The following is a 26,870-nucleotide window of genomic DNA, read 5'->3' as shown; positions in this document are numbered from 1 at the left end:
GGAAGAGTGTGACAATCGGGCACAAAGAAATGGGGTCTGGAATAAGGGTGCGTGAAACATCAGCTGCACAAAGCTTGCCTGGCACCCAATTTCTTCCCAACTATTAACCCCTATGCTGATGCCCCCCTATTTACCATGCTTCCTATCCCAAGTCATAGGCCCAGATCAGTCCCTTTACTTCTCCCACTCTCGGCTACCAGTCTACAAGGGAGGGTCACTAGTCACCTGAGAACTGGCTCCCCTCAGTTCCTAATTTCCCAGGAGCACTTTATTCCTTCTTGGCAACCCTCATTCCCTTCAACGTGGTACACAGGCCCGCAGGAAAAGGACAGGAGCTCACTCAGTCAAGGAGAGGGATGCCAGCAACAATGACGCTGATGACATCTGTGTCTGCTCCTGGTGCTTGAGAAAGCCAGTTAAGCAGGGCCTGGTTGGGTGGGGAAACGTGGGAATGGAGGCACCTCTTTTCCAGGGGCTAGATCTGATACAAAGATGTCTGCTCAGGCACCCTCACAGCCTGGCATGCCCTCACCATAGGGACCACCAAACCTTGATTTCCTCAGTCCTAAGTCCTGAGAGGGACAACCTCCTTCAGGAAGCCCATAACCAGAATGGCTGGGGTCACCAAGACAGAACTAGTCTGCTGCCGGCATTCCCATCAATGTCAAAAGTCCCAGGAATGTGTCATTAGTTGGGAGTTCTTTGGAAATAGAAGTTCCAAATGTATTTTGGACTCAGAATAAAAACTCCATTGCCCAACCTTTCTTGCAACTTGGAGTGACCATATGACTAAATTCCAGCCAATGGGAAGGGAGGGCAACTGACATATGCTACTTCTGGTTTCGATTGACAAGTGCTTTCCATTTCCACTCTTTCTCTTCTCACTGGAGGGCTGCAGACATGGTGGAGCCATATTAAATCTCACAATCAAAGACCACCTTTTTGGGATGGAGGAAAGTAAAATAGAAGGATCTTGAGCCCCAACACTTTATACCACCATAGCATACCCAGATTAGCAGGCAAGAGAAAAACAAAATTCTATCATGTTGATGTCATTGTATTTGATCTCTTATAAGAGCAACTTGAGTTGTATTCTGCCTGGTACAAAGTTTCTTGGCAACTCTATGAGTTCTCAGATACTATTCTGATCCATCCAAAAAGTCCAGGGTGGGCTTTGAGAAGAAAGATATGAAGGAACAGTACCTCCTTTGGAAGAGAAATGGAGAGACAAGAAGAGACCCAGAGAAAAGGTAGAGACAGAGAGAGAAGGGGACAACAGGACCAGCTCAATTCTTTTCAGGATCCCGCAGAGGCCACACCCTCCCGGGGTAGACTGGGTTTCACCATCTCCTCTTACCACCCATTTTTCTTGGGGGTGAGAGGCTTGGAGCCAGTCATAGAAAGTCAGATGTCACTGCGCTGCTTGCACAGAGGTAGGTAAGACCCAACGCCGCCTCCTTCACATTTCCAGAGTCATCACAGATGCCAGCAACCTCCTCTTCCTGAGGGCAGGTAATGCCACTGGTCAGCTCAGGGGCAGAACACAGGATGAAGTTCCACGTGTGGCTGCATCAGGATCAATGAGCTTCTCACAAAGAAAATCCTGGTCACAGGACTCTGGGTGCACAGGAGGGCCATCCCCCTACCTCCAGTACCCAGCCCCCAGCCCCCAGCCCTTGGTAAGAGTCCCAAGGGAATTGGTAGGAGTTTTGAATGACTAAAACTGACACCAGATGGGTGCAGGAGAAGAGGCACATCCCAGTGGAGGGGTAACAGACTTTCACCCTTGATTAGGTGACAGGCAGGCTCAGGAAAGGGGAAGAGAGACCTCAAAATAAAAGTTAAAACATCTCGAAAGTGCGGGTGATGCTAAGACCAAAAAATCTACCAGAATCAGGGAGCCAGTCCCCCAGCAAACACCCAGTGGCTGCTCTCAGTCTCAGAATCTTGCTCTCCCAATCTTCCAAGTGATGCCAGTTCCCTTCCCAACTCCCTGTGATTGTAGGAAATGACCACAAATTCCACCCCCTGGTCCCAGGCACCATCTTATCAATGAGCGCGGCCTCTAGATGCCAGCCAGGCACTATGGGTAGCCAGGCCTCATGTCTGCATGTGGCTGTGTTGACTGAGTGATTACCTGCGTAGTGTCTTTCTGAGGAGCCATCTCCACAGAATTCTCGCCCACATTCAGTTTATGAAAACGCCTCCTCCTACATGCAGGAATGGAGTCAGAGAGGCTCCCTGCTCCCTACCACCTGCCCTCAACCTCCCTCCCCACCCACATGCTGGCCCAAGACTGCCCCCTATACAGAGCAGGGGAAGCCCTGTGCACCATGGGATACCTTATCTTTTTTTTCCTCCCTGGCCCGTTCTGTAGCCCAAACAGGGAAGGGAAAAGAAAAGTAAGAAAGCTACAGAAAGATGGATGGAGAGGCAACTCTGGAAGGGATTCCCAAATTTGGAAGAGGTGGGCTGGGAAGTATGTGGCTTGTGAATTTGGGAAGAGGAAGGTTCCCCTAAAGGATATGGGGCAATGTTGGAGGAAAAGGGCATAGAAAGGCAGCCCACCCTCTGGCTCTAGACCCACCTCCAGTTGTAGCAGGCCCCCAGGCCCAACAGCAGGCACAGGCAGCCCAATAGCAGCCCCAGGACCCACAGGAGCCACTGGAACACATGTAGCCGGTGCAGGGCTGGAACATGGAGGAGTGCTCAGGGGACAGCTGTGGCTCATGGCCCCCAGTGCTCCCTCCCCAACACCTTGGCCCACCCAAGATGAAGACTTCTATTCTAACTTTCCCTTCATTTCCAAACCCCCGGCCCCCCGCGATGCAAGAGCACTCTAAGCAATCTTTTAGACTACAAAGACAGTCTTATGGCAGCCAAACAGACTCAGGGAAGACAACCTTTGGACCTGAGATCTGTGCCTTTGTGCAGAGTGGCCTGGGAGCCCCCTCTCCTCACCTCTGACCCCAAAGTAGGTGGAGGCAGAGGCAGAACCCAAGGCATTGGAGGCAGAGCACACGTATTCTCCCTGGTCACTGGGCCGCAGCTCCTTGATGTCCACCCTCAGGGCATTGGGGGAGGCCAAGACATGGATGTGTGGCTCAGTGGGAGCTTCCTGAGACTTGCTGGAGGCCACCAGTCGGCTGCCAAGGTGAAGGGTCAGGCTGGCAAAGGGCTCACTGTCCACTTGGCAGTCCAGGATACCCTGGAGGCCACCCTCAGGCTCCACAAAGACTGTCATGGTGGGCACCTTGGGAGGGTCTGTAGGGAGAAAAAGAGTATGGTGATTGTAGGAAATGACTACAAATTCCACCCTTCCTGCACCCATGCAGCTTGTCTGGTACCCCTCCCATGAAGGGATAAAGCCTATTTCCTCACTTTTTGACTCTGTAATTCACTTCAACCAATTAAAGGCAAAAATGACATTGAGGGACTTCAGAGATAGACCTCAAGAAGTCTTGAAACTTCCACTCTGCTTCCTGAAATGCAACCATGTGGGAAGCCCAGGCCAGCCTGCTGAACACATGTAGCCCAATCACAGCCATAAGAATGAGACCATCTTGGACAATCCAGCCTCAGTGGAGCCACTAAACAATGGCAGCCACATGCAGTGAGATCCCAACTGAGCCTAGCCCAAATTTTTGACCCATAGAATTGTGAGTTTGGGGTAGCTTGTTACATAATAATAGCTGACTGCTGCAGAGGTAACTTGTTACATAGCGATAGCTGACTGCTGCAGCATGGGTGCTAGGGAAGACTGGAGCAGAAGACCAAGGCTGACAAAGGCCTCCTGTATGCCAGGCACTCAGAATGCTTTATCTCCTGTATTTCTCCCAAGAAGATGTATTCCCCATTTTACAAAAGAGGAAACCATGACAGATGCACAAGAGCATACAACCAGTTGACAGCAGAACCCAGGATTCCATTCGTGTAAAGCCTTTACTCTTGGCAGACAGCAGAGGAGGAAGACCTGAGGGTCATGGAGGATGTGGGGAGACCAAGGCTGGTGGAAGAGGGTTCACACTTACAGAGCACACGGAGCATGACTGGAGCAGAGGTGGTGGCCCCAGAGGGGAGGTCGGCCAAGCAGTGGTACAGCCCAGCCTGGGCACGGGCCATGTGCATGAAAGTGAGAGTGGACACAGGCTCCGTGTGTAGTGGTCGGCCATTCCAGAACCATGTGAAGGTGGCGTTGCTCACAAGCCCAGGGCCGCCAGGGAGGTGGCAGCTCAAGTTCAGTGCTGCACCCTCAGGCACATCCAAGCCTGGCTCAGCTACCACACGCATGCCTGCAGGCCAAGGATGGGAAGGTGGTCAGTGAGTTGTACCTGCCTCTGGGCATTGCAGGGAGGTCTCAATCTGTCTTGGGATCTGTGCCTTGCAAGATGGGACTGCCTCTCCCTTCACATTGAGGGCAAGAAGAGGGCTGTCCCACATCCATACTCTGGAGCTCCCAGGACAGGAAATATGCCTCCCTTACAGACAGGCCGTCTGAGAGATGAGGATCTCCACCCCAATCTGAGAGTAAGGCTGTCTCTCTCCCTGCTCCAGGCTTTTCCAGGGCAGGTCTGGGACCCCCACCCCAGATTGGGTTCTATGAGGGTGGGGTTATCTCCTCTCCATCGCCACTTCCCTTGGGCATCGCAACACCTCCCCCTTGCTGTTCACCACCAGAATGGGCAACCTTCTCCATCAGAATAGACTTCTCAGGACAGGGCTCTCTCCTACACCTTCAGAACAGACAGTCCCCTCTAGTGGAAATCCCAGCCCCTCACATGGACTCTGGCCTCAGTGTCTGAACCCCAAACCCAAGCTCCCTTCTTGCCTCTCCTTTTTCACTCACCTTCTGCCTGCAGCTTCCCACTAGTGCTGACGGAGCCCAGCAAGTTGCGGGCTGTGCAAACATAGGTGTCGTCATCACCTGCATGCACATCTTGCACCTGCAGCCGTAGCACATTGCGGGCCACCTGCACATGGCCCTGCCTCGGTGCTGAGTCATGGAGCCGATTGCTGGTAGCTAACACCTTGCCATTGTGGGACAGGGTCAGCTCGGCAGGAGGTTCGCTGTCCACAGTGCACTGCATCACGGTCATGGGTCTGGCCCTCGAGTCACGGAAGGAGGACAGGACGGCATCTCGAGGGGCATCTAGGGGTGGGGCAGGGCACAGATGGGAGTGTTGCCTATGCACTGCCCATTGACCACTTGCCTGATGCTGTTGAGGCCAAAGTCTCTGGACAAATGGTCACTTTCTAGAAGAAACATCTCAGGAGTCCTGTAGGCAGAGTCCTCCAGGCAGGGTTTGTAAGGCCATAGGATGTCTTTTCTCATAACCTATGTCCTTGTTTCTCCAAATGCCCATTCCTGAGCCCATTGCAGTCCCGTGCCCTCCCTCACTGAGCCCAGAAGCACCTCCCACCACCCTCATCCCAAGCAGCCCCAACCAGCCTCCCTCACTCACAGAGGACTTTCAAGGCTGCAGGCCGGGAGCTGCGTGTGCCCTGGGCATCCTGCACCTGGCAGGAGTAGGCACCTGCGTGAGCCCTTGTGGCCACCGGGAACTCAAGTGAGGTGCCTGGCCCCTCCTGCAGCCAACGGCCATTGTGGTACCAGGTATAGAGGCTGGGTGGGCGGGCTGCAGTGTCCTCACATGTCACTGTGATAGGGTCCCCCTCAGATACAGTAGCCGAGGGAGTGAGTGTCACCCGTACACCTGAGACAAGAAGGTCAGGGTCTGTTGGGGCCAGCCAGACACCACAGCTGATTCCCACCCCTGTGGCCCCCCACCTGGCCCCCACCCACCCTCTAGCCGCAGCTCCAGGGATGTGTTGGCCTGGCCGAGGGGGCTGTGGGCAGAGCAGCTGTACAGCCCCTCATCACTCAGCTGTGGCTCCTGTAGTTCCAGGCGCAAGGTGTTTGGGACAGAGGTAGCAGTTGAAGAGGCCAGGAGGCGACCAGCGTGGCTGAGGATCATTTGGGCAGGTGGGCGGCTGTCCACAGTGCACAGTATCAGAGCCAGCTGCCCACCGCGGCTCTCTAGGAGGTAGGTCAGACGCAGGCTGCGGGGCGCATCTGTGGAGACCCGGAGGGCATACAAATTTAGATGAAAGTCTTGCAGAGGCCAGTGCATAGGGACTGAGGAGGGCCCTGGCTCCCCACCCCATGGGCCCTCTAATTATCCAATTTGGGCACTACTCCTCTGCCCTGAAAAGATCTATCTCTATTGCCCCCAGCTCTAATGCCCCTTGTCCAGTGCTCCATCAGCTGGCTGGGTGCTGAGTCCTTGGGCTAAATGCCTGTGACACTCTGGCCATTCCCTGATTCCTGTGAGCTGCTGTCGTTCCTTTCAACCCCATCCTGCACCCAACCAGACTCACAGAGGATGTCCAGGGTGGCAGGTCTGGAGAGGTGGGGTGGCTGGCCAGGGAGCCCTACACCACAGCGATAGGAGGCAGCATCTGTGACCGTGACATTGGGCAAGGAGATGGAGCGGGCACCGCGGCGCTGCTGTCCATCCTGGTACCACGTGTAGGTGAGCTGGGCCAGGCTGGCGGCCCATACAAGGCAGGTCAGGTTCACCTGCTGCCCCTCCTGCACCACGGCCTTGGGCCACACCTGCACACTCACAGCTGGGGAGAGAGGGAGGGCAGAGGACACCAGTGAGCATCTTGAGGCTGTGCAGGTCTTGAGGCTGAGCTTAGGAAATGGCTCAGTGTTTCTTGGATGGTCCCAAATGGAGCTCTGCAGAGTCCTAGAAGGTCCCAAGCCCCTCCCTGCCCCTGGTGGAAGGCAAATGGGGTGAACACCATGAACCCTACACTATGGTGGTTTCCCCTGATTAGTTTTATCTACTGGGACATCCAAGAAAAATTCTGTTTTAAAAAGGCTCTTCTGGGAAACCTAAGCCGGAAGACCACTGGGCTAAGGTAGCATGGGAATGGAGACTGTCCTTATGCTCCCAGGCTTCTAGGGTCCTCTCCCACCTTCTCTCCCCTCTTCTATGAGACACATGTGCACGCGCGCGCACACGCACACACACACACACACACACACACACACACACACACACTGACCCTGGGCATCGAAGCTGGCTGAGGCAGAGGCCCGGCCTAGAGTGTTGGTGGCCTCACAGGTGTAGACACCCTCATCCTCCAGCACTGCGTTGTGAATCTCCAGGCGCAGTGTATTGGGGGCCACAGCTACCTGCAGCCGAGGAGAGTTGCTTGCAGGTTCTGTCACACCTTGTAGGGTGGAGGCCACAAGGCGGTCCCCATGAAGCAGCCGAAGCTGTGCTGGAGGGTCACTGTCCACACGGCACAGGAGGAGACCCAGTCGCCCTGGGCCTGTGTCCATCAGGGTGGTAAGTGTGGCTTGGCGTGGAGTGTCTACACCAGGTGGGGAGTGGTCAGGGTGTGGCCCAGGGACCCTCATCCAGGGCTCTGTCATGGTGGCAGAGTCCAGGACCAGGAAATACATCCTCTCCCCCACATGTGAATGGGAAAACACTCTTACAGGACACATGGAGGCTGACTGGAGCGGCCAGGCTGGTGGTTGCTGAGCCTGGGGCCTGAGCTTGGCAATGGTAGGCCCCAGCTTGCTTCAGAGTTATGGCTGCAAAACGGAGTGTGGCAGAGTTCGACTCCGGGAGGAGCTGGCCATCTCGATACCAGTGGTATAAGGTCCCTTCAGGGACCCCCGCGGGCACCTGGCAGCTCAGGACCACAGCCTGGCCCTCCTGGAGCTCAGGTGATGGTGAGACCTGGACCCAGGCTCCTGCAAAGAGAAACCAAGGGCAGGTGGGGGCTTGCCAACATCCCTCCTGCAGTCTGGGACTGTACGAGTCTCTGCCCAGGACTGCAAAACCCCGCCCCTATATCCAGGAGCCACAGCTTTCCTCCAGAGCATTTCCCAGGATCCACTTTTAGCTCCATCTCTGCCTTTCCTGCCCAACTTGCCTGCATAGACTCCACCCTGGTTTTTCACCACCCACCACCTGGAGTTATGGTTTTGCTCTGTCAATCAATCTTGCCTACCAGTGGGTAGGCTTTATGGGAACCAGGCTTGTGTGACCTGTAGCCCCATCACCAGGTATAGCACCTGCATGTGTTAGCTCTTGACAAATGTTGGATTGACCCATGAAGCACTGAAATAGGAGGGAGTTAGGTCATGGCGAGGGCTATTGGTTGACTGTGAATGGGACTATGTGGGTGGCCTTGAAGGACTTGAAGGGAGGTTGGCAGCTGTGTTACCTCGAGTACTTTCTAGCCCTCTCCAGCCCAGTCCTGCACTCAGGCTCCAGGAAAAAGAGTCCAGGTATTGGGCAGTGAGCAAAGGTCAGCTTCTTGATACCACCCCCTGGCTCTGGAGCAGGAGACCAGGGTGGAGGTGGGGAGGAGGCACAGCTGGGATGGTAACTGAGAGCACAGGCCATATCAGGACCAGAACCAAGTTGATCCAGAGTTAGCAGAATCATGTGCCCATGAGCAAGCTCCTAAAACTCTGACCCTCAATTTCTCTGCCTGTGAAATGGGTATAATAAGTAAGAAAATATACACAGAACCAAAATCCAAAGTAAGCCCCAAATTGCTGTTGCTTGTCACTGTGGGAAAAGAAAAGTTTATTTTTCTTTGGCCTTTGCTTTGCAGACATTATCTTTCCTTTTTTGTTTATTTGCTTAGGGATAATTTTTGTAGAGAATATATACATATATGCATATGCATACATATTATATAAATATGTATATATGAATATGAATGAAGAATATGAATATGTATAAGAAAGAATATACACATATGTATATGTGCATATATACATAATATACATACACATTCAGTTTTGTATGAGAATACCTACTATGTAACAGAATTATAGTGTTATAAAATAAGTTATGCCACAAAGTGCTGGAACCAAGCAAACCATCTCGTGTAATTGCTGCTGCCTCCTAGTGGTTGCTATAGTTATTACAAGTGAAAATATCTAGTGGAAGTCAGGCATGGAGGCACATACCCGCAATCCCAGCTATTAAGGAGATTGAGGTAGGAGGATTGCAATTTGACACCAGCCTCAGCAACTTAGCAAGATTCTGTCTCAAAAAGAACTGGGGGTGCAGCCTTGAGTTCAATCCTTTGTACAAACAACAAAAATCTAGCAGGAGGCATTCTGCTGACTGGTTGGAAACTGTCCCCTAACCAATGCTAAAAGACTCACATTTCTGCACAAAATTGATGGCACCCCAGCCCCAAGTCTGACCTAAGTAGCCTCCCTGGGCTTCAGTGTCTTTCACACCATGAGAGCACTGACACTCACCTCGGGCCTGGAAGAAGAGCGAGGTGTTGGCTGATCCAAGAATATTTGTGGCCTCACAGCGGTAGCTTCCAGAATCTCGAAGACCCAGTTCTCGAATCTCTAGCTGAAGGGAGTTGGCCATGGCCTTGGCCTGCAGCCTGCCATGGGATGGGAGCTGGGGTCCCAGACTGCTAGCCAGGAGACGCTCTTCATGGAATAGGGCTAACTGAGCCAGGGGACGACTGTCCACAGTGCAAACAAACAGAGCCATGTGGCCCTGGCCCACGTCCAGGAGGGCCGACAGCTTTGGTGGGTCTGGGGGATCTGCAAGAACAGGGAGAACTCAGGATACTGCAGCCCATCTCACCACATTCCAAGTGCCACGCCATGGCCCCTTCTCACTGCACATGCACAGCCCAAACCCAAGGTAGCCCATGGCCAGTCCAGGCTCTTACCTCCCAAGCCCTTTGTGCCCCTGAGCCCCTCCACCCTCCAATCCCCAGCTGCCCTTGGCCAGAACTCACAGAGCACACTCAGGATCACAGGAGCAGAGAGCTGGGCACCATCCTCCATGAGGAGGCGACAGGCGTAGAGGGCAGCATCGGTTCTGGCCACGGGCAGCAATCTCATAGTTTCCAGGGGGCCCTGGGCCCACAGTGCCCCATTCCGGAACCAGGAGAAGTTGGCAGGGCTGCCTGTGGCTTCCTGGCTCACATTGCAAGTCAGGTTGGCCTCTGAGCCCTCCCAAAGCGTGTTGGATGGTGTGATGACCAGGACTGTGGCTGGACAGCAGGCAGCATGGGCTCATGAGAGACAGACCCCACTATGACTACCCCCTGCCCAACCCAGGGGCCTGGAGCAGGGAGGGAAGGAGACCCCTTGGGCTGCCCTCAGTGTAGGGAAGACAGCAGACGAGCTCATGGGAGAGCTCATGAGAAGTGGGTACTAGAGGACATGGAGACCCAGGCCAGAGAGGGGGCATAGTAAAGGAGAAAGAGGACAAGACAGCCCTACTGTCCTTTGCTCAGAGATCAGCCTCACAGTTCCAAGCCTGTCCCTGACCAAAACTGAGCATAGGAAGGATCTGAAGCTTTGGCTTCCCTCAGTGTGGAGTTTCCCAAGACAGATAGTCAAAAGACACCCAGGGGGACCCCACTCTGTCACTGGGAGCAGCTTTGCCTCCCACTGCTGAACAGGGGTATTTTTGCCTGATCAGCCCTCCCCAGAACAGGAGAGGCAGAGGCGGGAGCTCCAGCCCCTAGCCCCCAGCCCACCGGTCCCCTGCACCCACTCACCCTGGGCATTGAAGATGGCCGAGGCTGAGGAGTTGCCCAGGGCATTGCTGGCCTCACACAGGTACAAGCCCTCGTCCTCCACCACTGGATTGCGAATCTCCACACGTAGCGAGTTGGGGGCTTTGGTGACTTTTGCACGCTGGGAGCAGCCCCCACAGGTGCTGCAGCCACTGGCTGGTGACAGAGAACTAGCCACAACATGGTCCTTGTGGAGCAGCCTTAGCTGAGCAGGAGGATCACTTTCCACCCGGCACAGGAGGACACCAAGCCGTTCAGCCTCAGCTCCGGCAGCATTGAGATCCAGCTGGGCGGTGAACAGGGGCTGGCGTGGGGGGTCTGTGGGGAGGAAGAACATGGCCACTCATCCCAGGGCCACAGGCTGGCTAGGCTCCCAGGACACACTGAAAAAAGGCATGTCCCTAGATTGACCACAAACGGCTGTACAGTTTGTGCACTGCACAAGGGTAACCAGACCAGGGTGGGTGGGATTCAGCCCATGCTCCTGGCTCTCACCTGTGCCCGGGTACTGCATTGAGTCTTCCTAGAAGGAGAGCAATTTGCTAGTTGCAGCAAAGATGCCACATGAGCTAAAGGCCACTCTACAGAAATCCCATCTGCTCCTGAGCCCAGCACCCTCATAGCAGTCCCTTGGAGCCTTGCTCTCGGTTCCATTGAGCTTGCCCCAGGGCCCTACCTGCCTGTCTCTCTGACCTCAAAGCCAGCTCCTGTGATACTGAATAATGCCTTCAAAAGCCTCTTTCTAAAGGTTTCTCAAGAGAGATGGTCAAAAGGCACCTAGCAGTCAAGTCCACCACATGATCTCACTCAGAAAACCCCCGTTGAGGCAGCTGCCCTCACCACAAGCCCTGAGACAATGCCCCTGTGCACACTGTCAGGGGAGACTTTCTGGAACTTAAGCATGCTCTACACATGACTCAGCCCCTCTGGATAATATGGAGCATGCTCCCTTGGGAGAGTGCAGAGGGGCTGTTGAGGAGCACTGAGGGGTTCTGACTTAGACTCTCCAGGAATCTGGGGAGGGCTCAGCCTTTGGAGTATGTGCACATGTATAGGAGTTCAGCATCCCTGAGTCACCTGCAGGCAGTTTGGATATGGGGCCATGGTGGCACTGAGACTTAGGGGCAGAGGGACTGGGATTGGAGGGCAGCACTCAGGGAGCAGAGGAAGCCCTGGCTCATTTCCCCAGCCCTGGGTGGCCAGGGCCACTGTGGCCAGGCCTGTGACCACCCTCCTGATGTAGACCCCAGAGGAGGACTGGGCCAGGAGAGCCTGCAGGAAGTGAGGACAGCTGGCAGTCCCAGTGGGCTGACCCTCCCCCAGTAGGCAGTGGCTGGTGGCAAGGCTGCTCACAGAGCACGGTGAGGACGACTGGCAAGGAGGGGCTGCTGGCGCTGTGGCTGTCCTGGGCCCGACAGTGGTAAGAGCCGGCATTGCTGCTGGAGGCAGCAGGAAGCAGGAAGTTGCTGCTGGGTCCCTCGTGAAACAGGACTCCATTGAGGTACCAGGAGACACGGGTGTCCAGAGTGGAACTCAGGCCGCTCCTGCAGCTCAGAGTCACCTCCTGCCCCTCCACCACCTTGGCTGCTGGACTGATGATGAGGCGGGCCGCTGGCAGGAGGGGGAGAAAGGAGGCTTGAAGAGGCTGCGAAGTCCCCACCCTCCATGTCACCTGCCAAAGGAAACCCTGTAGGTTTCTCCTCTCCCCACATGACTGTGGGCAGCTCTGAGCTTTATGGTGGATCAGGAGGATTTGGCCTTGATGCTAATTCAGATCCACTGCAGCACAGTTGAGAAGGTCTCTGAGCCAGAGCCCAGGTTCCTGTCAAAAGCTTAGCTGGATGGATTAGCTACATCTTCCATAGCCTCAGAAGGGAAGGGCAGCAGTTGGAAGACCTTACTTCCTGCATCTGACTCTTAGCAGAGAGGCTGGCCCAAAAGTTTAACAAATAAAAAATAAACGAATGTCTATAAAGGACCCTCCAAGTTCAGAGTCCGAGTATAATCTGCAAAAATAATGATGTGCATTGCCACACTTCCCTTTTTGCCTTGGCTTCTAGGAACTTCTGAGGTTAGAATGACCAGATAGCTCAGATCTTTAATATGACCTAACCAACTAGTTCAGCCTCTCCGTTGAGTCATCTGGACTTTTAAAGGGAAGAGGTCAGAGCATGCCTCCTTTGGGGGGGTTTCCCCTATCCATTCCCCTGCAATCTGTGCCCGTGTTACCATTGGCATGGAAGTCCAAGGTGGAGGTCGAATTTCCAAGAGAGTTGGTGGCTGAGCACTCATACTCTCCACTGTCAGCTTGTTGCAGGTCTCGGATCTCCAGGCGCAGGGAGTTAGGAGCAGAGGAGATACTGAAGCGTGGGCTGTAATCCCTCTCCTCAGAGCTGGAGGCCAAGATGAGGCCACCGTGTGACAGCACCAGTGTGGCCACAGGCTCACTGACCACGGAGCAGTGAAGGATGCCCATGAGCCCGGCTTGTGTCTCTAGGAAGGCGGTCAGGTCTGGAGCAAGGGGTGGGTCTGTGTGGAGACCAGAGGAGGACCGGTCACCCTCAGATGGAGATGCCCTGTTATAACCTATGACCCTGCACCCTGTTGCCCCATAGTGCCCAGGGACAGAGGGCAACCCCAGAAGCTCCTGAGCACCTGTCAAATGCACTTTTGCTCCTGGGCCAGGCAAATCACTCTGTTGTCCCAGTCGGTCCTCATGGCAAAATTACAAGTAGGGATGGGGCCCCACATTAAAGATGAAAAAAAAATGGTAAAGACCAGATGGTGGACAGCACCTTAACCAAGCCATCAACAGGGACATTACCACCACGGAACAAACTGACACCAGATGCCTCCCAATAGGATGCACCAGGGTTGACACAGCATCACACCTGCAACCTTCCTGCCCAAGCTCAGAGTCTTAGGCTATTTGAGTCTCATAAATGCAAATTGAGGGATAGCACAGAACAACTGACCTATGCTCTTTAAGCTTCAATGTCATGAAAAATTAAGAAAGACTGAGGAACTGTCCCAGAGAGACACAACAGAAGAATAAAGAGATATGTATGACAACCAAATGCAATGTGTGTGCCCAGATCTTGGACCAGAAAAAAATGTGCTGCTGAGCACAATAATGCACACCTGTAATCTCAGCAGCTCAGGAGGCTGAGGCAGGAGGATCATGAGTTCAAAGCGAGCCTCAGGAGTCCTTAGCAAGAAGACTGAAGCAGGAAACATTGCAATACCAGACCTTAAACTATGCTACAGAGCAATAATAACAAAACAACAACATGGCATTAGTACCAAACTAGACATGTCGACCACAAAATACAAGACACAGATACAAACCCACATAAATATGGTTATCTCATACTAGACAAAGGCGCCAAAAACATAAATTGGAGAAAAGACAGCCTATTCAACAAATGGTGCTGGGAAAACTGGAAATCTATATGTAGCAAAATGAAATTAAACCCCTATCTCTCACCCTGCACAAAATCAACTCAAAGTGGATCGAAGACTTAGACACTACAACAGAGACCCTACATGTAATAAGAAGAAAAAGTAGGCCCAAATCTTCATCATGTTGGCTTAGGACCTGACTTCCTGAACAAGACTCCTAAAGTGCAAAAAGTAAAATCAAGAATCAATAAATGGGATGGATTCAAACTAAAAAGCTTCTTCTCAGCAAAGGAAACAATCACTAACATGATGAGAGAGCCTACAGAATGGGAAAAAATCTTTACCACACACACATCAGATAAAGTACTAATCTCCAGGATACGTAAAGAACTCAAAAAACTTAACACCAAAACAAAACAAAACAAAACAAATAACCCAATCAATGAATGGGCTAAGGAACTGAACTGAACTGACACTTCACAGAAGAAGAAATACAATCAATCAGCAAACATGAAAAAATGTTCATCATCTCTAGCAATTAGAGAAATGCAAATCAAAACTACACTGAGATTTCATCTCACTCCAGCCAGAATGGCAGTTATCAAGAATACAAGCAATAATAAATGTTGGCAAGGATGTGGGGAAAAGGCACACTCATACATTGCTGGTGGGACTGCAAAGTGGTACAACCAATATGGAAAGCAGAATGGAGATTCCTCAGAAGAATTGAAATGGAACCACCATTTGACCCAGCTATCCCACTCCTCAGGTTATACCTAAAGGACTTAAAATCAGCCTACTACAGCGACATAGCCACATCATTGTTTACAGCACCTCAATTCACAATAGCTAAACTATGGAACCAATCTAAATGCCCTTCAACAGATGAATGGATGAAGAAAATGTGGTAAAGTTACACAATAAAACATTACTCAGCCTCAAAGAAGAATGAAATTATGGCATTTGCAGGTAAATGAATGAAACTAGAGAATATCATGCTAAATGAAAAAAGCCAATTCCAAAAAAACAAAAGCCAAATGTTTTCTCTGATAAGCAGATGCTGATCCATAGTGAGGTGGGGGGATAGGGAAGAATGAAGGAACTTTGGTTTGGGTAGAGGGGAGTGAGAATGAGAGACATTATTACCCTATATACATGTATGATTACACTACTGTAGTGACATTATTACCCAAAATACATGTATGATTACACCACGTACCACCAGAGGAATGAAAAGTTGTGCTCCATATGTGTACAGTATGTCAAAATGCATTCTACTATAAAATGAATAAGTAAATAAAATTTTTAAAAAAGAATGGGAAGTTATACTCCATGGATGTATGATATATCAAAATACATTCTGCTGTCATGTATAACTAAAAAGAACAAATAAATAAAAATTAAAAATAAAAACAAAGCCAGGGCTGGGGTTGTAGCTCAATGGTAGAGCACTTACCTGGCACATGTGGGGCACTGGGTTCAATCCACATAAAAATAAATAAATAAAATAAAGTCATGGTCCATCTACAACTAAACAAACTTAAAAAAACAAACAAACAAACAAAAAGAAAAAAAAAAAAGCCAGCCTCAGCAACAGTGAGGTGCTAAGCAACTCAGTGAGACCCCGTCTCTAAATAAAATACAAAATAGGGCTGAGGATGTGGCTCAGTGGTTAAGTGCCTCTGAGTTCAATCCCCAGAACCCACCCTCCCCCCAAAAAAAATTTGTTCTAAAAGACATTGTGGAGTCAATTGCTAAAATTTGGATACGGACTATAGGTTAAATAATCATCTTGGATCAATGTCACACATCCTGAGTGTGATCTTTGTACTGGGGCTATGTAAGGGATTGATCTTAGGAAATACTCACTTGAGGAAGTTAGGGGTAAAGAGACATCATGTCTGCAACTGTAACGATGTGAATCAAGATGATCCTCAATTTACAATTAGTCCAACTTTATAACAGTGTGAAAATGATACACATTCATTAGAAACTGCGCTTTGAATTTTGAATTTTGATCCATTCCCAGGCTAGCAATTTCGTGGTATGATTCTTTCTCACACGTGTTGTTGGGCAGTGCAGCCCCCAGACCGTGTGGGGAAGCTACTGACACCCTACCATATGCCTTGCGGCCAGCATTTTGGTGATTCAGCATTCCATAACTCCCAAGAACTAGTCAACACTTTATATTATAAAGTAGGCTTTGTGTTAGATGCATTTGCCCACCTGTAGTTTAATTTGTTTTGAGCATGTAGGTTGAAGGTTGGTGAAGCTAAGCTACACTGTTCAGTAGATTCTTGATTTTGATATTTTCAATTGACAAAAGGTTTGAGATGTAGCCCCATCATAAATTGAGGAGCACTTGTATGAAGGTGGATAAATAACACATATGTGCACTGTGCATGTACATGGGGAGGGCATATGTGTTTACATAGAGAGTAAATGTGTGTATACATATGAACATATGTGAAAGTGTGTGTGCGCATGCACATAGAGAGAGAGAAAAGATAAAGTAACATCTAAAATGTTAGTAAGTGGGGACGCTAAGTTAAAGATATATAATTCTTTCTACCATTTTTGCTACTCTTCATAAATTTGAACTTATTTCCAAATAAGACTTTTTAAAAGTAGGAGGAAACTGAGGCCCAGAGAGGTCCAAGCCTTTCCAAAGTCAAGGTGTGCAGAACTGGGATGTGAGCTGTGGCCTCACAGCCCCATGCCAGCAACCCCAAGCCTCCCTCAGGGGCTCCACCCTCAGGCTCTGCTCTGGCAGTACCAGTGCCACCCCACCCTGGCCACTTACGTTTGACCACCACACTGACAGGGCCAGAGCGCTCGCTGCCCTGGGGGTTCTGCACCTCGCAGAAGTAGAAGCCAGTGTCGGCCCTGGTGGCTGAGGGCAGCTGAAGGGTGGGGGTGTGCGCTTCCTCCAACAGGACATTGTTCTTGTACCAGCTGTAGCGGAGCTCACTAGGCGCCTCTTTAGGAGTGCCGCAGGACAGTGTCACAGTCTGATTCTCCAGGATGGGGCCTGCTGGGTTCACCTTGACCTCGGCCACTATGAGGGAAGCATAGGGCACACTAGAGGGACTCCCAGACAACTTGAGCCCCAACCCCTCAGAGTTCCAAATGGCAGCCAATCAGCTTCAATCTCTATTCAATTCTACTGCACCCCTCCCCATGTAGGGAAGCTCTTGGAATTGCCCTGCATCTCTGTCTTATTGACAGGGGTCCTCTGGACATCCCACTCTGTCATGTGTCCCCCAGTGAGGCAGAGCTGGGATCCACACCTGCATCCCAGAGGCACAGAGCTATGCCAGCCTCTGGCTCTGCCCTGGCTCAGCTCTCCTCAGTCCCATGGCCTGGACCCCACCCCACCCTCTGGCTAGATCCAGCCTCACCCAGGACTCACTGAACACATGCAGGCTGACTGGGGGTGAGACTGAAGAACCAACGCTATTCTCAGCTTGGCAGGTGTAGACTCCCGCGTCGCTCCAGGCTGCCTGGGACAACTGTAGCACATGACCGGTGGCTTTCAGGAGCTCCCCGTCCTTGAACCACTGCACGGAACTGATCCCAGGGTAGCTGCTGTTCACTTGGCAGGTGAATGTGACCAGATCACCTGGAAGGATGTTCCGCCCCTCGGGGCTGAGGAGGACCTCCACGCCTTTAGGGGCATCTGCAAGTCATGATGCAGGTGTGGGGTAAGGGAGGGGGTAGCACACCTCTCGTTTCCTTTCAAAACTCTGCTCTTTGCACTCAGAGCAAACATCAGTCCCAAGAGTTCCTCCGTCCTGTCCTCCTCTACCCCAGACACGTTCCTGCCCCCTTCCTTTTCCACTGAGGCTCTGATAATGCGATGCTTGGCCTGGCGTCCAGCTTGTGCAGCCTTCTGTGGTTTTCTGCTTCAGGGGGTGAGTTGCATGAACAAGGTCACAGGCACCACTTTGCTTGCTTTAGTGGCCTGTGGTGGTTGTTGGTGAGGGACCAGCCACTTAATGGCAGGGGCCAAAGGGTTTGTAAGGAAGGAACTGGCAATACTAAGAAACTACATTTATTTAAATCTTGTTCCAAGGCCTCTTTCTACATAAACATGCTAATAAAAGCTAATATTTCCAAGTGTCCAGCACTCTTCTAACTACCTTACCTGTGTCAATTCCTTTCATTTAAAAAAAAAAAAAATTTTAGTTGTAGTTGGACACAAAGGTATTGTACCTTTTTTTTTTTTTTTTTTTTTTTTATATGTGGTGCTGAGAATCGAACCTAGGGCCTCAATCGTGCTAAGCAAGCGCTCTACCACAGAGCCACACCCCCAGCCCCTTATTTCCATTCAATTCTGAGATAGGAATGAGAAATCATTAGCTCTACTAAGCAGATGAGAAAACAGATGGGAAACAAGTGGCTAGCCCAGTGTTTATTCATCTAGTGGATGGAGGCCAGCAGACTGGTGCCTGTAGATAGTAATTGTTCTAGAACAGCTGCCCCATTTTATTGAGATGGGATGAAGCATAACCAATGGAAACCCATAACCAATGGGCTTTCTCCCCATTGACTTGGCCAGGCCCCAGTGATACCCTGTTCATTATGACCATGTGCAGCTTAAAGCAGAAAAGGGGTAGACTCCATCTCACCAGCTCCTCCAGAGAGGGCACTTGTCACCAACCTAGGGAGAGGGCACTTGTCACCAACCCCCAAAGCTACTTGGAGGCTTACCTATTCCTTGACCTTTTGTGTCTCTCCTTCTCTGGCCTTGAGGATTGACCCTTTAAAGCCAACAGAGTTGGAACAGAGCCATTCAACTTGGCTCCTAGAGCATAACACTCCCTCTTCATCGGCACTGCCCTGACTGTATGCCTGGTTTTGCCTCAGGGACATAGTCTCTGTTCCCCTCTCTCCATTGGGGAGCCACGGACACGGTGCTCAGTAATGAGGGCAGGACCCCTCGCACACTCACACTGGACTTGGAGGTGAATCTTGCGCTGACTCCTGAAACTGGACACTGAGACCTCGCAGAGCAGTGTCCGGTCATGGTCCTGCCATGACAGGACCGTGTGAAGGGTCTCCAGGTGGCCAACGCCGGTGGGCTCAAGCTTCTGGAAGCTGGAGGTGACAGAGCGAGTGGGGTCCTGGCCCTGCCATGTCAGGCTGACTGGCTTCTCCAGGCACGAGTAGGGTGTGGAGCAGTTGAAGTTCACTTCCATGCCCTCTCGCAGCTCCATGGGGGAGGCAATGATGGGCTCACTCGGCTTCTCTGAGGACAAAGACAGGTGTGCTCAGGACTCCCCTTTGCCACACCTGAGACCTCTTGCCCTGGAAGCCCCAGCTGAAGGGGGAGACCTGATCAGGGGACTTAATGGCAAAGCGAGGCTACTTTCAACCTCCAGCCCCACTTTGGTGAATGCACAGGTTTGCTGGGGCTCAGAGTGGGGGAGGGTGGCGGGGGGCTGGAATTGAGGTTGAGAAGGGACCAGGGTGAGGTTTAGGACAAAGTCTGATGCTATCAGCCAGTGGGTCTAGAAGCAGCTTGGAAGTTCTTTCCAGGCAGTAGCGAGACTCCCCATTCCTCACCTGTCACAGAGACGGAGGTGCCTCTGACATCAACCCAGCGGTTGGTATCACTGATCTCAAAGCGGAAGTTGTAGGTGCCTGAGTCCTCAGGCCGCAGGTCCTTCAGCAAAAGGTTGCAGACTTTGTGTTGCATATTCCCCAGCAGCTGGGCGCGGCCGCGGAACCTTGCCTCCACCAGTGTGGGATTCTCAGAGTGAGTCACCACCTGCCGCTGGCCCGAGTATTCATAGTACCAGATGGCTGTGATGCCATCGGGCACTTCCACGTTGGCAGGGAAGCTGAAGATGCAGGGGATGAGCAGGCAAGACCCCTTCACTCCCTGCACAGTCTTGGGACTAGAGACACCCCATGAGGTGTGGCCTGGTGAGAGGGTGGGAGAGAGATATACAGGAGGGTGATACAGCCTTGGGATACCACATACCCTGCCATTCACCCCAGAAAAGGTGCCTCAGGTAAATCCCAAAAAACATGCCCTGCCCTACCCTCACAGCGCACCCCTAGCTCAGGCTAGCTCAATGTCCTAGGGGTACGGTATGGATGTCCCTTGGGGGCTGCTCGGAGGCCTGGCAGGGTGGCTTCAAGAGGAAACTTGGCCTCCTGCTCAGCATCCTGCCACTGTCTGCCTCTGACCCCCCCTTGACCACAGCAGCCAAACCTGACCAAGGCATATCCAGTCTGCAGAAAGCTGGATCTTCTGAGGCTGGGTCCTGTGACACAAGTTTACCTGGTGGGAAGAATGAGGCCAGAAGGAGCAGCCAGAACAGGAAGCCCATAGCAGGTCCTCAGGTGGGTTCCAGTCCTAAGAGGTGGTACACAGAGTGGCTGAGCGTGCAGGAGCCTCCTAGGGCTACCCCAGGCACTGAGGGTCCAGCCCTGTGTCTCCACCCGCTGTTCTGGCCAACCTAGGAGAGGACCGTGTTCCTAAGGATGTCTAGGGTGGCCGCCAGCAGGGAGCCAGGAGCCCACGTTTCCTGTCCAGGCTCTGCACAGAAATGCCCTCACTGGGTGGCGTGTCCAAGAAAACTTTCTGCTCCCCTTGGCCCAAACTCAAGTTCTGCTTTTCCCCGCCCCTCAAGAACCAAGGCAGTCACTGGCAACTGAGCAGCTGTTTCTCCCTCCTCCCCTACTCCCCTGCCCCATCCCTGCTACCCAAATTAACAGGAACTGGAGCCCAGAGAGGTCCAGGGCACCCAGTGAGAATGACAGTGGGGTTTTTTTGTTGTTGTTTTGTTTTGTTTTTTTGTTTTTTTCACTTGAGAGTTTTCTCCCTGTCACCAGCCTTACCAGCTACAGGCCATAATGGGGTTTGATTAAATTTAGCCTAAATGCTGCCTTTAAGAATCACTCCTCTGTTCAAAACCCTTCTATGGCTCCCAATTGTCAGTGAGATGTGAAAGGACCCCTTTCTTGCTCCCTGCTCCATCCCATTCCCTGTCCCCACCAACCCACTGTGAGGCCAGTCTTTCTGCTCAGCACTCCCTAGCTACCCAGCTCTGTCTCTACCATAAATGGTCTTTGCCTGCTGAAACCTTATTCTGCCTTCAAGGTGCAGCGCACGTGGGACTTTACGCTGGAACTTCTCCTTTGGAGTCTCCCCAGCGCTCTCTCTGTGTTTGCCTTGTTCTTGGTGGCCTCCATTTTGGAAAGCCTAGGACTGAGGCTATATGAGCCCCAGCAGTACAGAGCTCCCCAGGCACACCAGGGTCCCCCTCAGTTGGTGAGAGAGGGCTGTGGGTCAGAGTAGAGGCAGGGAGGTGACAGAGCAAGTCTAGGTGTGACAGGTTGTACAAAGGCCTACAACATATCCCATAAGTATGAGTTAAATGCCTACTGTATACTGTGCACAAGAAGGCACCCCATGCCATGGAGTGCCTCCGGTGGGGAAGGAACGCCATGGAGTACAATGGATGTTAAATCCAAAGGGGAGAGAGAGCAGAAATTACTGAAGCTCTAAAACTCTTAGAGGATAACATGGGTGAAAATCTTCATGGCTTTAGATCAGGCAATGCTTCCTTGAGCATGTCAGAAAAACACAGGAAAGTGAAACAGAAACTGGTATAATGGTATGTGCCTTTAATCCTAAGTTCCTCTGGAGGCTGAGGCAAGAGGATCATGAGTTCAAGGCCAGCCAGGGCAACATAGCAAGACCTCCATGTCAAAAGAAAAAGAGAGAAAGGAAGAAAGGGAAGGAGGAAGAAGAGAGAGAGAGAGAGAGAGGAAGAAAGAAAAAAATGGACAACTTGACCCTTATCAAAATGAAAAAATTTTGAGGTGGGCATCGTGGCTATTGTCCCCGCTACCTGGGAGGCTGAGGCAGGAAGATCACTTGAGCTGAGGAGTTTGAGCTCAACCTAGACAACATAGCAAGATTCTGTCTCAAAAAAGACAAAAAGAAGAAAAAAATAAAGAAAAAGAAAAAATTCTGTGTATCAAAAGGCATATCCATAGAGTAAAAACAACAAAAAAAAAGATTGGGAGAAAATATTTGCAAATCATTTCAGGGATTAATATCCAGACTACATAAGGAATTCTTACAACTCAAAAGAAAAAAAACTACCTCAGAAAATAGACAAATGACTTGAATAGACATTTCTCTAATGAAAATAAGCACACGGTCAATAAACACAGGGAAAAATGTTCATCATTAGCCATTAAAGAAATGCAAACCAAAACCACAATGAGCTATCACTTCACATCCATTTAGAATGGCTATCAATGAACAAAGAAAGAAAGTAGAAAATGAAAAATGTTGATGAGTATGTGAAGATGTGAAGAAGTTGGTACGCTCGTGCTTTTTTTTTTTTTGGTACCAGAGATTGAACCCAGTGGTATTTAACCACGAGCCACATCCCCAGCCCTTTTTATATTTTATTTAGAGACAGGGTCTCCCTGAATTGCTAAGTGTCTCACTAATTTGCTGAGGCTGGCTTTGAATTTGCGATCCTCCTGCCTCAGCTTCCCAAGCTGCTGGGATTATAGGGGCGCACCAAAGGGCCAGGCCCCTTGTGCATTATTGTTTGATGGGAATTTAATGGTATGGAAAACAGTTTGGAGTTATGATGTGGCCCAGCAACTCCATTCCTAGGCATGTATCCAAAAAAGTATTAAAAACAGAGGTTCAAATCAGTACTTGTACACCAAAGTTTATAGTGGCATTATGTACAAGAGTCGAAAGGTGGAAACTTCCCAAGTGCCCATCAACAGAAGAATGCATAAACAAAATGTGGTGTGTGCATACAATGAAATATTAATCTATCGTAAGAAGGAATGAAATTCTGACATTTGTTATAACACATGTGAAACTTGAAATCGTTATGTTGCGTGAAATCAACCAGACACTAAAGGACAAATATTATATAGTTCTGCTTACATGAATCTTCTAGAAAACATAAATTCCTAGAGGTAGAAAATGAAATAGAGTTTACCAGAGACTAAGGGGAGGAAGGAATGGGTAGTTAGTATTTAATGGGTAATGAGTCTCTCTTGTGGATGATGAGAAAGTTCTAGAAAGAGATAGTTGTGATAGTTACACAACATTGTACTTAATGCCACTGAATTGTACACTCAATGACTAAGTTTTATATTATGTATATTTTATCATATACACTGCTGTCAGCTTTGCAATCCTCCCTGGTTCCTGCTGACTCTGCGAAGTGACAGAAGAGCCTGAGGAGGCTGGACATGGGGACAGGAAGCTCATGACCTCTCCCAGCCCCCGAGCCCATCTGCCTCATGGGTTGTGTGCTGCTGACTCTGCTATGTCCAGGGGCACACCTGGGGAGGGCTGAGCAGATACCCAGGCTTGGACCAGGCCTGGACCAGACCTGAGCTGCCATCAGGATGCCCAAGCAGTACTCAGCTCAGTGCAGAAGGCAGAAGGGATGTCCTGGAAGGGAGCACAGCAAAGGGCATGGGCAGGTCAGGAACTCTGCTCCCCCAGGGACCCAGGCCTTTCCTGGGGTTGCTCCAGCAGACAGATCTGGTCATTTGCACTGGCCTAGCAGCTCGTCCTCAGTTTTTGGCACTCCTAGGCCTGCTTCCCTTCTGGGAAGACAACCCTACAGCCTGTATTGGAGATGGGCCCCAGTGGGACTCTGAGGCCCAAAGTTGAAAAAGCAACCTGGGGTATGTGTGTCCTTGGGGCCCAGACCTATGCAGAGTGTCAGGGCATTTCTCTGCAGCAGGGGACATTAGCAAACTTTGTCCATGTTGTTCCTGTTACTGGCAGCCGAGCCAAGGAAGCTACCTGGATCCAGCAGGTTGGACTTGGCCATCTGCCCACATAGGAAAACAGCACATGATATAAAAAGGAAAAATGAATTTAATGATGTTTCATCAAACTGCGGAGAAGCAGCTTATTCTTATGCAGGTGGATGGCTGAGTCTAGTCAGCTGAAATCAGGGCAGATTCCTTGGCTTGCTGCAGGTAACATCCCCAGCTGCCTAGTTCTTTCCATTTGGGTCCTAAAATGGATAACACTGAACTTCACAGAGGAATGGTGGGTTTGGACATATGAAGCATGTAGGAGGACCTTTCTAGACCCACCTAGATCACATTCTGCAGATGTCACCAGTGCTTAGCTTAGCCCTAAAGGGGTCATTCCCATTGAAGACCAGATCAGCTGGTCCATCCCCAAAACCAGCCTTGACCCAGAAAACTGTCCCAGGGTAGGGGGGAGAGCAGGGACAACCCCAGAAAGAGAGACCCTCATCCCTGTTTGAAAGGTTGGTATGGAGGGGAAGGAACTCCCTGAGCTTGGGTTGGGGCTGGTGAGCATCTAGTGCCCCTGGTGGTAGAGGAACCTTTTCAGTCCTGGACAGGGGGCCATGAATGTACTAGAGGACAAGGAGCTCTGCCACTCTGAAGAAAACCTTCCCTTGGACAATGACTCTTTTGGACAGCACTGCCTTCATCCTGTGTCTCCAAGTCTTGGGTGGTCCCAAGGCAGGGTTTTAAATCCCCAGAACTGTCATGTGGCAGGTTGGATGGCACCCAAGTTTGCTGCATATAAGATCAAATGCCTTGGGACATCTTGGGAAGGGCAGACTGGGACCCCAAAGCCCTGACCTCTGATCCCAGAGGCCAAGTCTGACCAGGAAGAAAGGGCCAGGAAGTTTTGCTAGAGGCAGGATTCGGTTTCTCTTTCCTGACACCAGGGCTTCTCCCCAACTTCCCTCTTGAGCTGTAAAAGGAGGGACACAGGATGATAAGGCCAGCTGGAGGGCCCTGGCTTAATAAAGGAAGTCAGGGTACAGGCGGGCAGTTCCAGGAGTAGCTTATTTTCAAAATAAAGGAAAGCCCCAAACACAGGTCCAACATTAATTCTGCAAGCCACAGAATTCATGTATAATATAGAGGGGCTTTTGACGGCAACATTAGAAATTTCACGTTTCATTCCTTAAACTGGCTCTAAATGCCCCCAGCTGGAGCCACCCCTCCCTGAGCTGCGACAGACAGTACTGAGGGTCCCTCTCACAGGCAGATAAAGTGATGGATGGATGGAGTGGGAGAACAGAGGAGATTAAGGCTGGGCTGAGCTTGGACTGAGATGGGGGGTGATGGTTGGGATTTGGAATGGAATCTGGGCTGGGATTGGGTTTGCCATGGAAGTGAGAAAGGTGTCTGGGTCAAGGGTGACAGGTGAGGTGCAGGTGAGGTTAGGATAAGGCAGAACTGGGTTAGGATGAGGGTGACAGGGTTGGGGCTGGGATTATGATGGTTGGGGTGACCACGCAAGTGAGATCAGGTTGGAACAGGAACTGGGGCCCACACAGGGTAGGGTTACGATTGGGACTGTGCTCTGCACTGGGGAAGATTTAGGGTGGTAGAGGAATTTAGGCTCTGATTACAGCTCTGGTTGGTGTCTTGGGTTTGGGTTGTTTGGGGATCTAGCTCTCACACTCAGATGACCCCCAGCAAGTCTCAGCCTCTCCCTACTCCCCACCTTCCGCTCTTCCCCTCACCCCGCCCTCCAGGCCTAGGGTTGGGGAGTACCTGCTCCACAGGAGGAAGTGGCTGCGGGGCTAGCAGACCTGCCAAGAAGAAACGGAAGAAAAGCCAGGAGCTCTTGGTGCAGCTGGTTCCCCTGGGTTCTGCCACCCCAAGAGAGGAAGATCCAGTCTCTGGTGCTGCTTCCTCTTTCTCAAAGCCTCAGCTCTTCGCCCCAGCCCAGAGTTTGGCCAGGGAGGCAGCTGCAGGCCTTGCACAATACCAGGACAGGAAAGACCTAGGCCCAGGACCTAGAAACATAAGCAAGCAGAAGTGGGGACCGTGGGCCACACGGTGACTCCTCCCAGGCAAAGTAAAAAATGGGGGTAGTGTTTCCTGTTCACCAGCCATGCCCACACCCCTCTCTCTGGGTCACTGAGCCTTTGAAGGGGGCCAAGGGGAGCACCCTGCACAGTGCTCTTCCCTGATGACTGGGAAGGAAGCGAGCCTGGCCTGGGGTTGGAGAGCATCACAGGATACCGAGACCAGAGCATTTATTCTCCAAGCCCTTTGGGAGACTCTGTGTACCCCACTGCCACCTGGATCCTCTCAGAGCTTCCCAAAAAGCAGGCCCTGGTTGTGGCGGACACGGATGACTCCAACATCCAGGACCCTGCATAGGCTGATTCCTCTCTCTCCTTTACTGGTTTTTACCCTCACTCCATGAATGCAGACAAGGAAAGACCTCTCCACAGCTGGTTCTAATACATGAGTCCATTTTTCTTTTGAGGGCTTACTATGCACACCTGAAATATGGGATCAATGCTAAATCCTTCAAGCAATCTCAGATACAAGTGACAATACTTTTTTTTTTCATTTCTCAAAATCAATTCAACTCAGCCCCTGCCTGTCTTGGTGGGAAGCCCAGCTATAGCAGATGGGGCCCCAGTCCAGAGACATGAACTTGCATGTGCAGAAAAGGAGAGGAAACCCTAAGTCAGAGTGGATTCAGAACTCCAGGCCACGGAAGTGCAGAGCCGAGGTCTGGTGATGTTCTGTGCTGAAATCCTCAGAGAGTCATTTTCTGTCACTGTTTCCTTCATTACAGTTCCTCCATCTACTCCTAAACTTGGGTCATTTCCTCTTTTGACCAGAACCCCAGGGGTTCATGCCATTGCTTCCTTCCTCAACAACTGGTCCAGGGACCCCAGCTCTAGGCCTATGGGATGGTGACCTATTGGTACTAATCCTTCAGTCCTCCAGAGGCTATAGGTACATCTACCCCACTGCTTCATGATGGAGAAAGCATATTCCCCTGGTCCTGGATTTTGGTCTTAGCCATGTGACTTACTCTGGCCACAGGAGGTAAGTGG

General features: G+C 51.1%; 1 protein-coding gene across 3 annotated transcripts; it reads right to left on the bottom strand.

The window, feature by feature from the left end:
* Nucleotides 1-1,036: 1,036 nt before the first annotated feature.
* Siglec1 (sialic acid binding Ig like lectin 1) lies at nucleotides 1,037-25,650 on the bottom strand. Of its 3 annotated transcripts, none has more exons than XM_027922298.2 (22): nucleotides 25,564-25,650; nucleotides 20,294-20,368; nucleotides 19,570-19,929; nucleotides 18,956-19,252; nucleotides 17,414-17,680; nucleotides 16,805-17,059; nucleotides 12,829-13,128; nucleotides 11,953-12,210; nucleotides 10,582-10,917; nucleotides 9,811-10,068; nucleotides 9,308-9,610; nucleotides 7,514-7,774; nucleotides 7,075-7,386; nucleotides 6,379-6,630; nucleotides 5,804-6,073; nucleotides 5,463-5,714; nucleotides 4,847-5,149; nucleotides 4,032-4,292; nucleotides 2,962-3,264; nucleotides 2,588-2,690; nucleotides 2,138-2,210; nucleotides 1,037-1,502 (listed from the first exon to the last, which is right to left on the bottom strand). In XM_027922298.2, the coding sequence occupies exons 2-22, from the start codon at nucleotides 20,340-20,342 to the stop codon at nucleotides 1,395-1,397; spliced, it is 5,181 nt and encodes a 1,726-aa protein (XP_027778099.2). In that variant the 5' UTR covers nucleotides 20,343-20,368; nucleotides 25,564-25,650; the 3' UTR covers nucleotides 1,037-1,394. The 3 variants fall into 3 exon arrangements, with proteins under 3 accessions (XP_027778099.2, XP_071464892.1, XP_071464893.1); XM_071608791.1 differs by having other exon boundaries at nucleotides 1,433-1,585; XM_071608792.1 differs by having other exon boundaries at nucleotides 1,433-1,566.
* Between the last annotated feature and the right edge of the window lie 1,220 nt (nucleotides 25,651-26,870).

Source organism: Marmota flaviventris, chromosome 2 (assembly GCF_047511675.1).
Source record: "Marmota flaviventris isolate mMarFla1 chromosome 2, mMarFla1.hap1, whole genome shotgun sequence".
NCBI lineage: Eukaryota > Metazoa > Chordata > Mammalia > Rodentia > Sciuridae > Marmota > Marmota flaviventris.
The sequence above is the reverse complement of the archived record's forward strand: the minus strand, read 5'-3'. Positions and strand labels throughout refer to the sequence as shown.

Excerpts from the sequence above, each read along its gene's own strand:
- Siglec1 (XM_027922298.2), bottom strand. The coding sequence starts at position 20,342 with ATGGGCTTCCTGTTCTGGCTGCTCCTTCTGGCCTCATTCTTCCCACCA. Across the intron at positions 17,681-18,955 it reads GATTCACCTCCAAGTCCAGT|ATGCCCCTAAAGGCGTGGAG; the intron begins GTGAGTGTGCGA and ends CATGACTTGCAG. Across the intron at positions 7,387-7,513 it reads AGTCAGCCTCCATGTGTCCT|ACACTCCACGCCAAGCCACA; the intron begins GTAAGAGTGTTT and ends CACCTGGTGTAG.